The sequence below is a fragment of the Typha angustifolia genome, chromosome 10 (genome assembly GCF_048772165.1).
Source record: "Typha angustifolia cultivar Huaian chromosome 10, ASM4877216v1, whole genome shotgun sequence".
NCBI lineage: Eukaryota > Viridiplantae > Streptophyta > Magnoliopsida > Poales > Typhaceae > Typha > Typha angustifolia.
Window position 1 is genome coordinate 2,190,527 of NC_133248.1, and position 13,308 is coordinate 2,203,834.

General features: G+C 39.0%; 1 protein-coding gene across 4 annotated transcripts; it reads left to right on the forward strand.

Moving 5' to 3' along the window:
• Nucleotides 1-1,600: 1,600 nt before the first annotated feature.
• On the forward strand, nucleotides 1,601-12,817 carry LOC140769180 (uncharacterized). Of its 4 annotated transcripts, none has more exons than XM_073109787.1 (11): nucleotides 1,601-1,906; nucleotides 2,367-2,429; nucleotides 3,294-3,364; nucleotides 4,674-5,546; nucleotides 5,912-5,969; nucleotides 6,073-6,147; nucleotides 6,250-7,077; nucleotides 7,181-9,508; nucleotides 9,597-9,669; nucleotides 11,463-11,614; nucleotides 12,111-12,817. In XM_073109787.1, the coding sequence occupies exons 1-11, from the start codon at nucleotides 1,828-1,830 to the stop codon at nucleotides 12,422-12,424; spliced, it is 4,914 nt and encodes a 1,637-aa protein (XP_072965888.1). In that variant the 5' UTR covers nucleotides 1,601-1,827; the 3' UTR covers nucleotides 12,425-12,817. The 4 variants fall into 4 exon arrangements, with proteins under 4 accessions (XP_072965888.1, XP_072965890.1, XP_072965891.1 ...); XM_073109789.1 differs by having other exon boundaries at nucleotides 9,600-9,669; XM_073109790.1 differs by lacking the exons at nucleotides 11,463-11,614; nucleotides 12,111-12,817 and adding an exon at nucleotides 9,796-11,455 and having other exon boundaries at nucleotides 9,597-9,704.
• Nucleotides 12,818-13,308: the final 491 nt, after the last annotated feature.

Below are 13,308 nucleotides of genomic sequence, written 5' to 3' on the forward strand. Positions count from 1 at the left end.
GATCTCGGAAGGTAGGGTGATTGGAATAGGTGAGTTTGCTACAGAAATCTGAAGCTGCATAGTTCTGAGAGAATATTCACAAAATCTCTTAGTAGAAAAAATTGTTTATTCTTTAGTTCCTAAGGAGAAACTGTATCTATTTCATCTTGTTAGGATTCTTTAGGGTTAGCTTGCATGAGCCCAGCATCCTCACCAAACCCACATTAAGGGTTAGTTGGTTTGAACAAGTTTTCCCAATTGAGTTGGGACTATAGAGTGGGCAACCTTGTTTGACTTAGCATGTGTCATCTTAGAGTTGCCTCTATGGGTTGTAGGGCGAAGGCTGCAACCATGGCCCATGTAAGAACATATTTGATCATCTCTTTTGAAGCTTGGAAATCCACCCCTCAAGGGATTAGGATAAGAACTTGACCCTTGATCGTCCAAGGTTCCTTGATAAGAACCAGATCATGTCATCCCTTTGACTAACCTAAAGAGGTAGAGGTAAAAGCCCGCTTCCATGTTTGAAACCAAGAAAGACTTAGTCATTGGCCATATCTTAGACAAAATCAGATGCAGAACCTCAATAGAAATAGGCTTATCTAGTAACTTATTGTAGAGTCCATACCTCCATTCTTCTCTATTGCTTTGGAGTAAATTTAGGTCTATTTCAACCCAATCCTCCTATTCGACAACAATAATTTTTTGGATGTGGCTCAGGATAGTACTCAATCTTTTCATCTTGAACTTCATATTTATAGGATTAATCATTTCCATTAGCAACTTGAGCCCAAATACCAAGAATAGAAGCATTTAGAGTCTTAGTGACTCCGCCATGCTCTTCTAAAAAAAGGGAAATGACCTTATATACTAGATCAAGTGACCTAGGAGGAAGGGAGATGTGAAACAGAAACCTCACCATAAGAAAGGAAAAGGAAACTAAGACCAATAAACTCTTAAGAGAGCAAATTGTCACACAACTCATTTATGGCATAATACCTCATGTATAATTAAAAAAAACCTAATTATGACCCTAACAACCCATTTATAAACACCAAAAAAACTATTAATAACACAAAAAATCTTTTATAATCTAAATAAAACCGTTTGTAATCCGAATAATTTATATAAATTCAAATAGCTTGCGTCGTCTAATAATTCGTTAATAACTCATGTAACCCGTTTTATAAATATGTCGTATTTATATTTTGACATGTTTAATTAACGAGCCATGCTACTAATTTTAATTAAAGAAGGTCGCCTCTTTGTGGGGTGGACCCTACCTATAGAAACCGATGCCCTTAAGATCTCAACCTAGTTCTGGCTTATCGGGTCTGCAATCTTTAAAGGGTAATTCGACAAAAAAAGGGATCCGATTAGCCGGATCAAGCGAACCGTGGCCGTCTAAGAAACACTTCATTCTCTATGTCAATAAGGAGGTTCGAAATTATCTATTCGGCGAGATAAAGTATTAGAAATAACAATTTCGTCCCGGTGTAAAAAGCGTACTAGCGCATGCGTATACGAGAAACACATATTTAGATTTATGTGGTAGTAAAGTGAAAAGTTTGCCATTAAAATATAAAATGGTTTACTAATTTCCAACTATTATCACACACTCTCTATCTCTCTCTAAACACGCAACGCCTTCATCTCTCTCTATCTCTCTCATCGATCTCGTTACCTTCTCTGTCTCTCAAAACCCTAATCCTCGAAACCCTAGAGCTCGATCGAACCTTCATCCGCTTGATCTCATCGGATCGTGACGTTTCCTCTGGTCGGGAAACCCTAATTTTTCTCTCTCTCTCTCTCTCGCGGTTCCTCGGATCTCGCGCGTCGGCCGTTGGGATGGCGGAAGGGAAGATGGATCGGCCTGGAGAGCTCATAGCCCGGAAGGTTTCCGCGGATGAGGCGTGGTCGGGCAAAGGTGAGAGCAGCCCGCGCACCTGATCGATCTGTGTTGGATTTGTCTAGTTTGCTGTTTTAGGGTTCTTTTGGAAGGGGAAGAAACGTACATAGTGCTGGAATCTTCGGGTTCTTTTAGATTAGTGGATCTCGGATAATTTCGATTTTTAGGATAATTTTGATTTGCGTGGTCTGGTAATTGTTCTTGCATTAATGCATGTGATAGAATTTCTTCTCTTGGTAATTAGAAAGATCTTATCCGTTTTTTTTTTGGAATGAAATGATTTTTTTTTCCTTTTAAAGATCTGGCCCACTTTTGCTGCTGTTCCAAGTGATTGTGTTGTATTTAAGATCTAGGGCTTGGTTTTACTTTTATTGTTCTAAGAAAAGATTTAACATAAGCTTTATCTCGTCGCATCCTGTGGCAACCATTTGTGCAAAATTGGTGATTGAGATTTTTTCTTCTATTACTTTTGCACCAGATGTACTTTCCGTTGGACACGAGGAGGAGAAGGTCCCTCTGGGTTTTCTTGATGAATCGAAAGGTGATTTTTGCTTATATTTATTTTCTGAAATGTTCTTGGAATATCAGGTTAAGGATCTGTAACCAATCTATGCGTACAAATCATATGGCTGTCAGTAACATCTTTGTATGTGAGGCTGGACGTTTATAACTAGGTTCACAGACGTTGAGAAAGGCAATTAACCACTTTTTGCTTGTTCACTTGAATGAGCGTGTGGACTAGTGACTGCAGATGTGGCCCTTGCCTTACTGTTGTGGTTTATTATTTTCCAACTTCAATGATTTTTGACATATGACAGTTGCACCTACAATGCCCTCAGTGTGGAGGCTAGATGCAGGAGTTATAGATGACACTTTCTGCGGTGGCATATGCAATAATTGCCATTGGTCATTTTTGTATACGTCTCGTTACTAACTGGCAAAAGGATGTTTTGGGTTGTTGTTACAGTGTATTTTTCCTTTACTAGAATTCCTCAGACGAGAAAAACATGCTTATTTATTTGCAATTTTTCACATGAATTACTTCTTTTAGTTGCCCCACAGTGAATAATCTGGGTACTTTTCTCTACAGATCATTTCAGTCTGCATGCATAATTATCTAATCATTGTTAGCATATCAGATCTACTAGTTGACTATTGCATGTTGTGCCTTATCTCCTAAATTTGCATGGATGTGATATTCTTATTTGTAATTTTGCGTATTAGTGGTAAGTTGGTAATAAATTTTGATTGCCTTACATCACATAATCTGGGTAAATTTTTGTCTACAGATCATTTCTAACTGCTTATAAGTAGCTCATTTTTGTAATGGATTAGATCTACTATCCATCTGTCACATGTTTGTGCCTTTTCTCTTAAATTTTGTATATGTTTTTGCATGCTGCAGATCAGCAGTCTTCTGAGAATAGTATTCCTTTGTCTCCGCAATGGCTTTATGCTAAACCTATTGAAAGCAAGGTTGGTGTTTCTTCCACATATATTGGACGAGCTAGTGCTTTTTATATTTATACAGTCTCTATTATCATGTTACACTAAACTTGATTATGAGGAGAATCAAATATATATAATATACATGTAAATATGTAATCTCCTTATACTAGATTGGCATGCTTTGTTATGTAGTGCTTCTTTCCTTGTGGTTTGTCATACATTTGGCTTTAGATTTTCAATGATGTTGGTATATAATATTTTAAAATGAAACACGTCTGGATCCATTGGGCCACCATTGTGCAGACCTAGCAAAGTAAGTTGATCTTGTGCATGGAAGCATCAACTATGCTGAAGTTGCAACACCAAATATTGTTATTTTATTTCTTCTGTGCCCTATTTTGTTCAAGTTTCTGATTAGTAGTGAATGTGTCAGAACTCCGTGTGCTGTATAAAAATCTTTTGGACAGTTTTCTCCATCCAGATCCTGTTTAGAGAGTTCCTGATAAGAAATGTGAATGGAATTTTGAGTTTATATATCCAGTACAGAATTCAACATCAAGCATTTCTGTTCTCTCCTCCCCTCTCTTGTAATGTGCTAATCCTTGATTACTCATCCATATTCGTATTAGTTCAATTACGATATAGGGTGGTTTGATTCTAGTGGACCACTCAGAATTACTTCGATCTATATAGGAATTGTATTGCCATTGAAATTCCTTGTTCTTCATATATAGGAGTAATTATCTTTCCATCCTAAGTTCCATTGTATTAAATGACCTGGGACATAATGTAGAAACTAGACAGGAAGCGATGGTAACGAGAGGAAAGAGCTGTCATGATTGCTTCTGATAATCTGGTTGCATGATAACCCATATTAGAGGCAGAATGGGAACTGACACAACTGAAGGAGGAATGTAGTGAGAATACTTACAGGATCTTGGGACTGTCGTATCTGCTCCTTATATGCTTCCCATGCTTCATGGATTACAGTTTTCCCTTTGTTTGCATGCCTTTGTCTTGATTTTTGTCTCCCTGTCTTGTATCCTTACTGTATAAGCTAAATGCTATCCTTGATTTTTGATGGTTAGTCTAAAACACTCTGATATAAACCTTTATGTTTATCATCTTGATGCATGTTTGCAAGACTTTCCCCCTCTTAGGTATCTATTTTTCTACAAGGATAGCTCTGATTGAGTGTTTTCTTTAGTTTCAGTAAGTTAGTACTTGGAATATGATAGTTAGAATTGTAGGAATGAGAGGGCATCTTTAGATGCTTACTGTTATAGTTCTACTCTTGGTGGCCATTCTCTTAACATGATTTCTTGCTGTGTGACAGGATACTCGCCTTCAAAATTCTTTACCGCATGGAACCTTGTTGGATTCTACTTCCAAAGATGTGTGGCGTTTGGATGGATCTCAAGATAAGAAAGAATGGAGAAGGAATGCTCCTGAGGTCGAGAGTGGTCGCCGCTGGCGTGAAGAGGAGAGGGAAACTGGCTTGCTTGGCAGGAGAGAACGTAGAAAGGAAGGAGATCGAGAAACCGAGTATCGGAAAGGTGATCGCCGTTCTGACAATGTTTCTTTGAGAGAAGGTGCTGATGGTCGGACTTTACCTTCATCTGAGAGGTGGAATGAGGCTCCCAACCGTAACGCAGGTAATGAAAATAGGCGTGATAGCAAATGGTCATCAAGATGGGGTCCAGAAGATAAAGAAAAGGACTCTCGGATAGAGAAAAAAATGGACGTGGAAAAGGATGATACTCATGCTGAAAAACAATCTTTTCCTGGGAGTTTCCGTCAGTTGTCTGAATCAGATTCTCGTGATAAATGGAGGCCTCGCCATCGTCAGGAAGTTCACTCTGGCGGATCCACAACATTCCGTGCTGCTCCAGGATTTGGGTTGGAGAGAGGACGTATGGAGGGCTCAAATGTGGGGTTTACTGTTGGAAGGGGTAGGTCAAATTCTGTAAGTGCAGCATTCAGCATGTCATCATCCTCTGGGCCAATTGGTGCTCCACCTACTATCCCATGTGGTATATCTTCTGATACTTTCCGTTATCCAAGGGGAAAGCTTCTTGATATATACAGGAAGAACAGAACTCTATCATCATTGGATACTACTCCTGAAGGACTTGAGGAAGTTCCTTGCATTACACTGTCTAATTCTTTAACGCCACTGGCTTTTCTCACACCTGTCACAGAGGAAGAGGTATGCTCAGTCTTGAGCTCATTAGTGCATTGTGCTTTACTTTACTCACTCTTTAAATGTGAAACATTAAAATTAGCTAGCAAATGCCATTTTTGAATATTGAACTGCACAGTGCCAATATGCACTAAGAACTTATATCATATTGATATTGTTTGTAGATGTCCAAGGGAAAAGAGGTTGAAAACGATATGGCTCTTTGTTTTCATTTGATCTCACATTTTTCATCAACTTAAATTGAGTAAAGAAATTCTAGTTGTGCTTGTTCGTTGTTAGCAAGACAGCTCAATAATTATTCTGCTTTGCCAGAAAATACTTTTATTATGAGTTTATGTTTCATAAGGTGATTTAAACTATGTTTCCGGTAGGCTCTTCTGGAAGACATTAGGAAGGGGAAGGTCACTGGCGGTGAAGCAAGTTATCCAGGTAGGGATGTGATGATATGAGTCAATAGTTGTGGTACAGCTACAGGGTTTTCTTGTAGTTTTTGTATAGCCAAGTTTGATTTGCTCATTTGTTTTCACTTTAGATGTTCAAGGCATAACTCTGGCAGAGAAGAATGGTGGTGTGCGCTCTACTTGCTCTGCTGAAGGGGTATCTGCAGGTTAATATTAATATCTGATTCCTTCACCTACTTTCCGGTGCTTTATCCTAACTTTTTTCCCTTCTAAAAGAGTGCTTTACAAATGTCCCTGGTTCTTTGCAGGAACCTTAATTCATGGGTTGGTTCATGATGGTACGGCCCCAATGATATCAGAAAATGATGCTTTCTACAATGTCGCGGCATCATTTGACACTCTTGCCAATTCCACTAGGGAAGTTGGTGAAGGAACAGTACTTGATGATGATGGAGACGAATATGCTGCTTTTGTGAAGAATGAGAAGTCATCAACTGCTAATTTTGATACCAGTTCTAAGCTATCCAAAGATTCAAGTTATCTGTATGATCCAGCATTAGCCCAGTATATTCCTAATACCACTGAACTATATCAGAATGCTGATGCCAAAGTGAAACTTTTAGAACAGGCTGCTCCTGATGAGTTTAGCATGTTCTACCAAGATCCCCAAGGAGGGATACAAGGTCCATTTCTAGGTGTTGACATCATCTCGTGGTTCGAAGAAGGATATTTTGGTACAGATTTACCTGTACGTCTTTCTGATGCTCCAGAAGGTACTCCCTTCAGGCCACTCGGTGAAGTTATGCCACAGTTGAATCTTAAACCCCAGGGTCTCCCTGTTATCTCTGCCATTGAAAATTCAGAGCCTTTGGATTCTGTAAGAGGCAAATTGGAGGACCTAAATCCAGCATCTGATACACGTTCTTTTGCCACAAATGATCCGTTCTGGACACCTGTTTTAGTGGATGCTTTGGATCATCCACCTAAGCCTACTTCTAATGAGTTTGAAGCTCCCTTAGATTCTCAGAGTGGTAGGCTTCAACCATCTGGCAGGGTTCCATCATCTAACTCAGCAAAGTCACTAGTAATTTCTGAAGGTCAACATATGCAAGATTTTATCGGTCAAGACACTGAAGGTTAGTTCCTAGTAAAGAGGTGTTTCCATGCTTTTCTATGTACTGTTGTAATATCTGTCTAGTTTTTTTGGCCGGTTAGTCATGATTTCTTTGTTTGCTGCAGAAGTGTTGTACACAGGGAGGTCCAAGAGTAGCATGGACAGAATTTTAAATCTTTCTAGTGATCGCATTGACTTGTCACGGACTTCTAGTGGTCGCCATGTTGTGTCTGAAGTGAGAGAAGCAAGTTTACCTGTTCCCAAAGCTGCAAGAGACAATGATTTGAACCCGCTAGGGTTACTGTGGTCTGAGCTGGAAGGAATGCAACCAAAGCACCCTCTTTCATCAAATATTGTCAGTATTTCTGATCAACAGATTATCAACCCTGCATCTAGAAAGGATTTATCTATTTTTAGTAACAAACAGGAACAGTATAATATGATGGGTGAGTTCCCCTCTATGCATAATGAATGGTCCAATAATGATGGAAGGAATGACAGTTCAAATGTAGTCCATGGTGCCATCAATGCTAGTAGAATTTCTCCTTTTGAAGCTGAATCTCATTTCAATTTAGAAGAGCAGCTGGTAGCTCAACAATTGCGCAGGCAGCAACTTCAGCAACAACAGTTGCTGGCTCATCAAAATATGGATTTTTCAGGACCATTTGCAGAGCAGGTGCTGGATTCTCTGCACCACCAACAGTCGATGAATCAACAAGTGCCAGACTTGGAGCATCTTTTGAAACTTGAGCTTCAATTGGAGCAGCAGCGGCATCTTCAGCAGCTGCAGCAACAACATCAACTGCAACAGCAACAACATCAACTACAACAGCAACAGCAACAGCAGCTTCACCGTCATCAGATGCAATTGCTGCAGCAGCAACGACAACAGCAGCAGCAGCAGCAGCAACAGCAACAGCAGCAGCAGCAGCAGTTGCTTCTGGAACAAATGCTGCATCAGCAGTTACGGGAACCCAGTGCTAGAGCCTTGCATGTTGATCCTCGCCAGGCAAATAACATGCTTGATCAGGTTTTACTTAGGCAGCACCTGTTAAATGACTCACAGCAACAGCCCCACAATATTCAACAGCATCATGATGCAGCTATCGAGCAGCTTATTCAAGCAAAATTTGGGCACAGCCGTCATCATGAACATCACATGAATATGTTGGACATTCTGCCTCATTCCAAGCATAGGCAAATGCTTCCTGCTGAACAACAAATTCTTTTAGGTCTTCAGCAGGAGCAGCTTCAAGCGAGACAATTTGCGATCGCTTCGAGGCAGGCAGGCATGGAAGAAGACAGACATGTTGGTGGGGTATGGTCGGTTGATGAATCTGGCCAATTCATCAGGGCAGCGGCTACTCCGCACCACATTCATCCTTCTAGATTAAACCAGTTGGATTTTATGCAGTCGCCTAACATGCCGTCATCCTTTGAGCAACCCAGCCAACTTGAGAGAAATTTTGCAATGCTTGAGCGTCTACAGAGAGGGGTTCAGGGGATCCATTCTCTTAATAGATCGAGCTCTATACCTGCAGATGCTCCTCAAAATTTGGACCTTCTAAATGCTCTGGCAGGGTTCCAAGGTTTAGATCCAGTTGAACAGCATGGTCATATACATTCTTCTGGTCAGGTGGCGCCATTTGCTTCTGGAGTTCATCCTAACCAACTTGGGATTCCGGAACAATATGGCCGTTCACACATGAACCCAATGGAGAGGCACTGGTCTGAATCCAATGGGCCGCTGTCAAATAGCTTGATAGAATCACATCTCAGTCAGTTACAGATAGAAGTGGAGAAGCAGAGGAACATGAAAATGAATCTCACTATTGAGAACCCAAATGCATGGCCATCACTCGTTGGAAATGATGGAAACGTAGAACATGGCTTAGAAAATGTGATCCATCCAAAGATGCTTCCTCAAACTCAACAATCACTAGGATTTACAGATGGTGCTCCTACATCATCTCATCGACAGAAGGACCCTTCTTGGCTCTTTTCAAATCCTGTAGCCGATAGTTCCTTTAAGCTGAACACAGATAGAATGGGCTTTAGTGATTCTTTGACAGAGAGTTCTCTCTTTGCTAAAGTAGGGCAGGAGGGATTATTGAATCTTAACTCAGAAAGTCAAGTTAATAGCTTTGAGAGCAGTGGAAGCTTACCTTTTCGGTCTAGCTCTGGAACATCACTTGAACAACACTTCCATTCAAATATGGATGAAATTCAGAAAGAACAACTTGTGGATAATATGAGTCATGATGTATCTATGAACAGATTAGATACCTTTGATGTGAATGAGGGTAAGAGGGGGACTAAGCATTCTACTAAAGGTAAGGGGACAGGCAGATCAATTCTAGATAGTCACGAAGGTGGGGTTGGGCAACTAGAAGGCAGAGATAAAGAGTCGAAAATTGTTGCACCAGTTAGGCATGCCTCTACAGGCAGCACAGGTAATCTTATTGAATAATATTATCTATGGATTATCTGATTTTTAACCTTTTCTTGTATTCACATGATTGGGAACTGTGATATATTAAGCAGGTGGAGATCTGTTTTATAATTATGAGGTGGGGGATGATACTGCTTTTGGTGAAGATATGGCTAATAGCAGGTATCTATTCTTTGAAAATGCTATAACTTTAGATTTAACTAGTAAAGTTGTGTCTTCCCCCCCCCCCCCCCCCCCCCCCCCCACTTGAAACTTGGGACGGCGAGCTTCTTAAATTATTTTTAAAGAACTTCCTGAATTTTGATAATGAATTTAGTGAAAATGTTCCATTTCTTTTAAGAGTATCTTTACTTCTAAAAGGTGGACGCTTTAGGTGATTCTTTTTCTTCTTGGTGGCATTCTCTGTTTATTATATCTTAGTTGAGAAGTAAAGTCATTCTGACTTTGAACGTCCAGTTGGGACTTACTATTTATCAACTATTTCTTTATGTGTTGTTTCACTCAACAACACAAATTTACAGAAGTTTTGGTTTATAATTTTCTCTTTAAAAACAGAAAAAAGGATATCCTATTAAGTCTTTTCTTATTTACAAATTGAATCGTGCAATTGCTTTGCTGTAACCAATTTCTAATATGAATAATTCAACTTTTTTCTTTATCTACTAGTTCCAAATGCTAGAACAATTGGAATACATATATTATTCATATATATGACATGTAAAAAAATTCCAAGGTAGGATAACTATTTAAATATAACTTCACTCATTCATCTCCATTTAGGCATATATCAAGTACCAAGTATCATCAACTACTCATATTATATTTAGCCGATATTTCTGAACTATTATTGAAGTGAAATCTTGATACTCTGAGCTGTTTTTCACCCACTTATCTTTGTCCCAATTGAAAAAATGAACAATCTTAATGTTATTTCTTTAATTGTTATGTGGAATAAGAAGTCATTAACCTAATGTTGGGTATGTTTCTTGGTTATCTATCCTAGGATAGTTAGCAATCAAGAAAGAATAAATTAATCCTGCTTTTGTGTCTGTAAAACAAACTAAGATTTTGTTTGGAATGTCTTGAATTTTTGACATTCCAGAGGAGGATCTTCGTGAAGATTGGGATTTTGGAGCTTGGAAAAATGTACAGCTTTGAGATGCCGAACAAAAATTCTTTAAAATTGAAAATAGTCTGTCCACAATATGAATTATGAAAAGAACTTTGACTCTACTGTATTGGGTTCTGTTCGTTACTGCCTTTCCAATTCAATGCATGAAAACAGATTTCACACATTGATTTTGAGCTAACCTTCTTTACTGTCCTGTAGTTCTATTATATGACAATGAGGTATGAAGATGCAGAATTTTTCTTAAGGGAGGTTATAGACATCTGTTACTTAGGAATCATTAATTATGGTTGGGTTCAGACAATTTATAGTCATTCTTATCACTGATTATGCATGGGGATGGTATAATTCCAGTGTTATGCTTCGTGGCATGCAATAATTTTTTTTCTTTTGTTGGGAAAATGCATCATATGAACCAACTTATGTTGTACATATATGCTGCTTAATGAATTACCATGACCACTTGCCATGTCTAAAGTTTTTAGAAAATGTTAATACAACTAAGAACAGGTATAGGTAAACTTTATTTTGCAGTTTTCAGTTTACTCTTGTTTATGGCTAGTTTCAATATGAAAAATGAAAAATACCTGTTAGAAATTTTGTAAGAATATATATATATATATATATATATATATATATATATATATATAGTGACGTTCGAAGTCCGGCAAAAATAGAATTTGTAAATTTTACTTTTCTTTGAATCTACTTGGGTGGAGATGTAAATGATTTCTTGAGTGGATATTCACTTACTTTGGCTAGCAGAGAGCTTGCGATGCTGAACTTTAGGGTTTTATGGTTATGCTCTTGCTCCTTTTGTTTGTAGGACTCCTGCTCTTCTGTCGAAGGGATTTGCTAATTCCTTACTAAAGCGGCCACAAGACCAGCATGCCATTTCATCTCAGGCTGCATTGTCAGATCTAGCCTCTGCTCCATCCACCAAGGGAAAAAATTTGACAATTGTTACATCATTCGAAGGTACGCTTTGCATCTCTTCCCCTCCCCCCCCCCCCCCCCCCCCCCCCCTCCTAACCCCAACCTACCACCTACCTTCTTGGAACTTTAAAAGTTAGAATTTGTTTAACCGGGGCTAGTTAGGTGTGGAAATGATCTATGCATTTCTTTCGCTCGGATGCTAAAAATTGTACTTAACTGGTGTGATTCTAAACTGAAGGAGAGCTCAACTTCCAATACTATTCTTGATTTCTTGGCTCAACTGTATTAAACTCAAAACAGGTGGGGATGTTGATGAGATCACGTGTTGATGAGGTTACGTCTGTACTATATTCTTACCTCATAAAGCAGCATAACTCAAATGAGTGGACCCTGAGAGAACAGGCTTAGCTCTGTTAAAGTGGGGCAGGGCCCAACTCAACATATGAACTAATTTGGACTATTGGTGCAGCATAGGGCATCTATATTTCTTTCTTCTTTTCTGAACTAAATATAACTCTATGTGTGTATCAAAATGCAGAGAGTAAGCAAGAACATGGAGGTACATCAGTTGCCCACTCTTCAGAGTTCATCTCTAGATTCCGCCGCATATCCTCGAGCAGTAACGCAGATGCAACAGAACCATCTTTCATTGACATGCTGAAAAGCACAAAAAAACCCACTTCAGAGTCTGATGCTTCAGCCAGTGGCGTGGAGTCTGCAGAAGGTGGTGCAGGTGGCAAGAGCAGCAAGAAGAAAGGGAAGAAAGGACGGCAGATTGACCCCTCTCTCCTTGGTTTTAAGGTTCATAGCAACCGCATCATGATGGGCGAGATCCAGCGCCCCGATATTTGAGTACACACCAGTCTTGTAACGTATGTAAAGTATCCATTGTAAGGCTGTACAGGTTTTGTAAAGTTCGGAGGTCTTTTCCTTTCTTCAGAAATCATCTTCCTTTTCCTTCACAAGGTTTTAAAATTTAGCGGAGCCCTCACTGTGCGAGAGAAGGTGCAAGATATGTGGCAATAAACATCTGTACAGATTCTGTATCGATTTTGGCAATTTTGTTCTTCATTCACATTCGTTTGGCAAATAAGGGCCATGGTATCTTGTGCCGATATGTCCTGTTTTAGGTGATGATGTCTCACGGTCTGCTTCTTTTTGTTGGATCTGATCCAGGATTCTTGGTTCTTGAGATCATGCTATCTTTTTCCTGAGTTTTTAAACAAATCTATATCGTTCTGGTCAGGATGTTAAATCTGTTCCACCGATAATTTCAAACTATTTTTATTAATTTACTACAGTTTTTTTTGTAAAGTGCAACTTATTTTGAGTTCTTTAGGACAATAAAATGTTATTGATTCATTCTGCTGATATAGCATTTACAGTAGCAGCAATCATAATACTTTGGTAAATAATCTGAAAGGTATAGCAAAAACTGATCCTCAGTAATTTCCTTCTCTAGGAACAACAAATAAGTCAGAACTCATCTTTATTCGTAATTGTGTTAGGTGGCAGGTGCTCCTCTATTTTAATCTCGGAATAATAAAATTATTCATTTGTTGGCAAAAATAGGAGGATATATTTATGGAATATTGAAGTTCTATCTTTCTGGTATTCATTTACTGCAGCAAATAATATTAGCGTAATATACTCGTTGGTATGCCCTTGCAGATATTCACATTGCTTAGATGCTACATAGGAAGTAAAAGGAAAGAAAGTGAAACATTGTTCTGTTC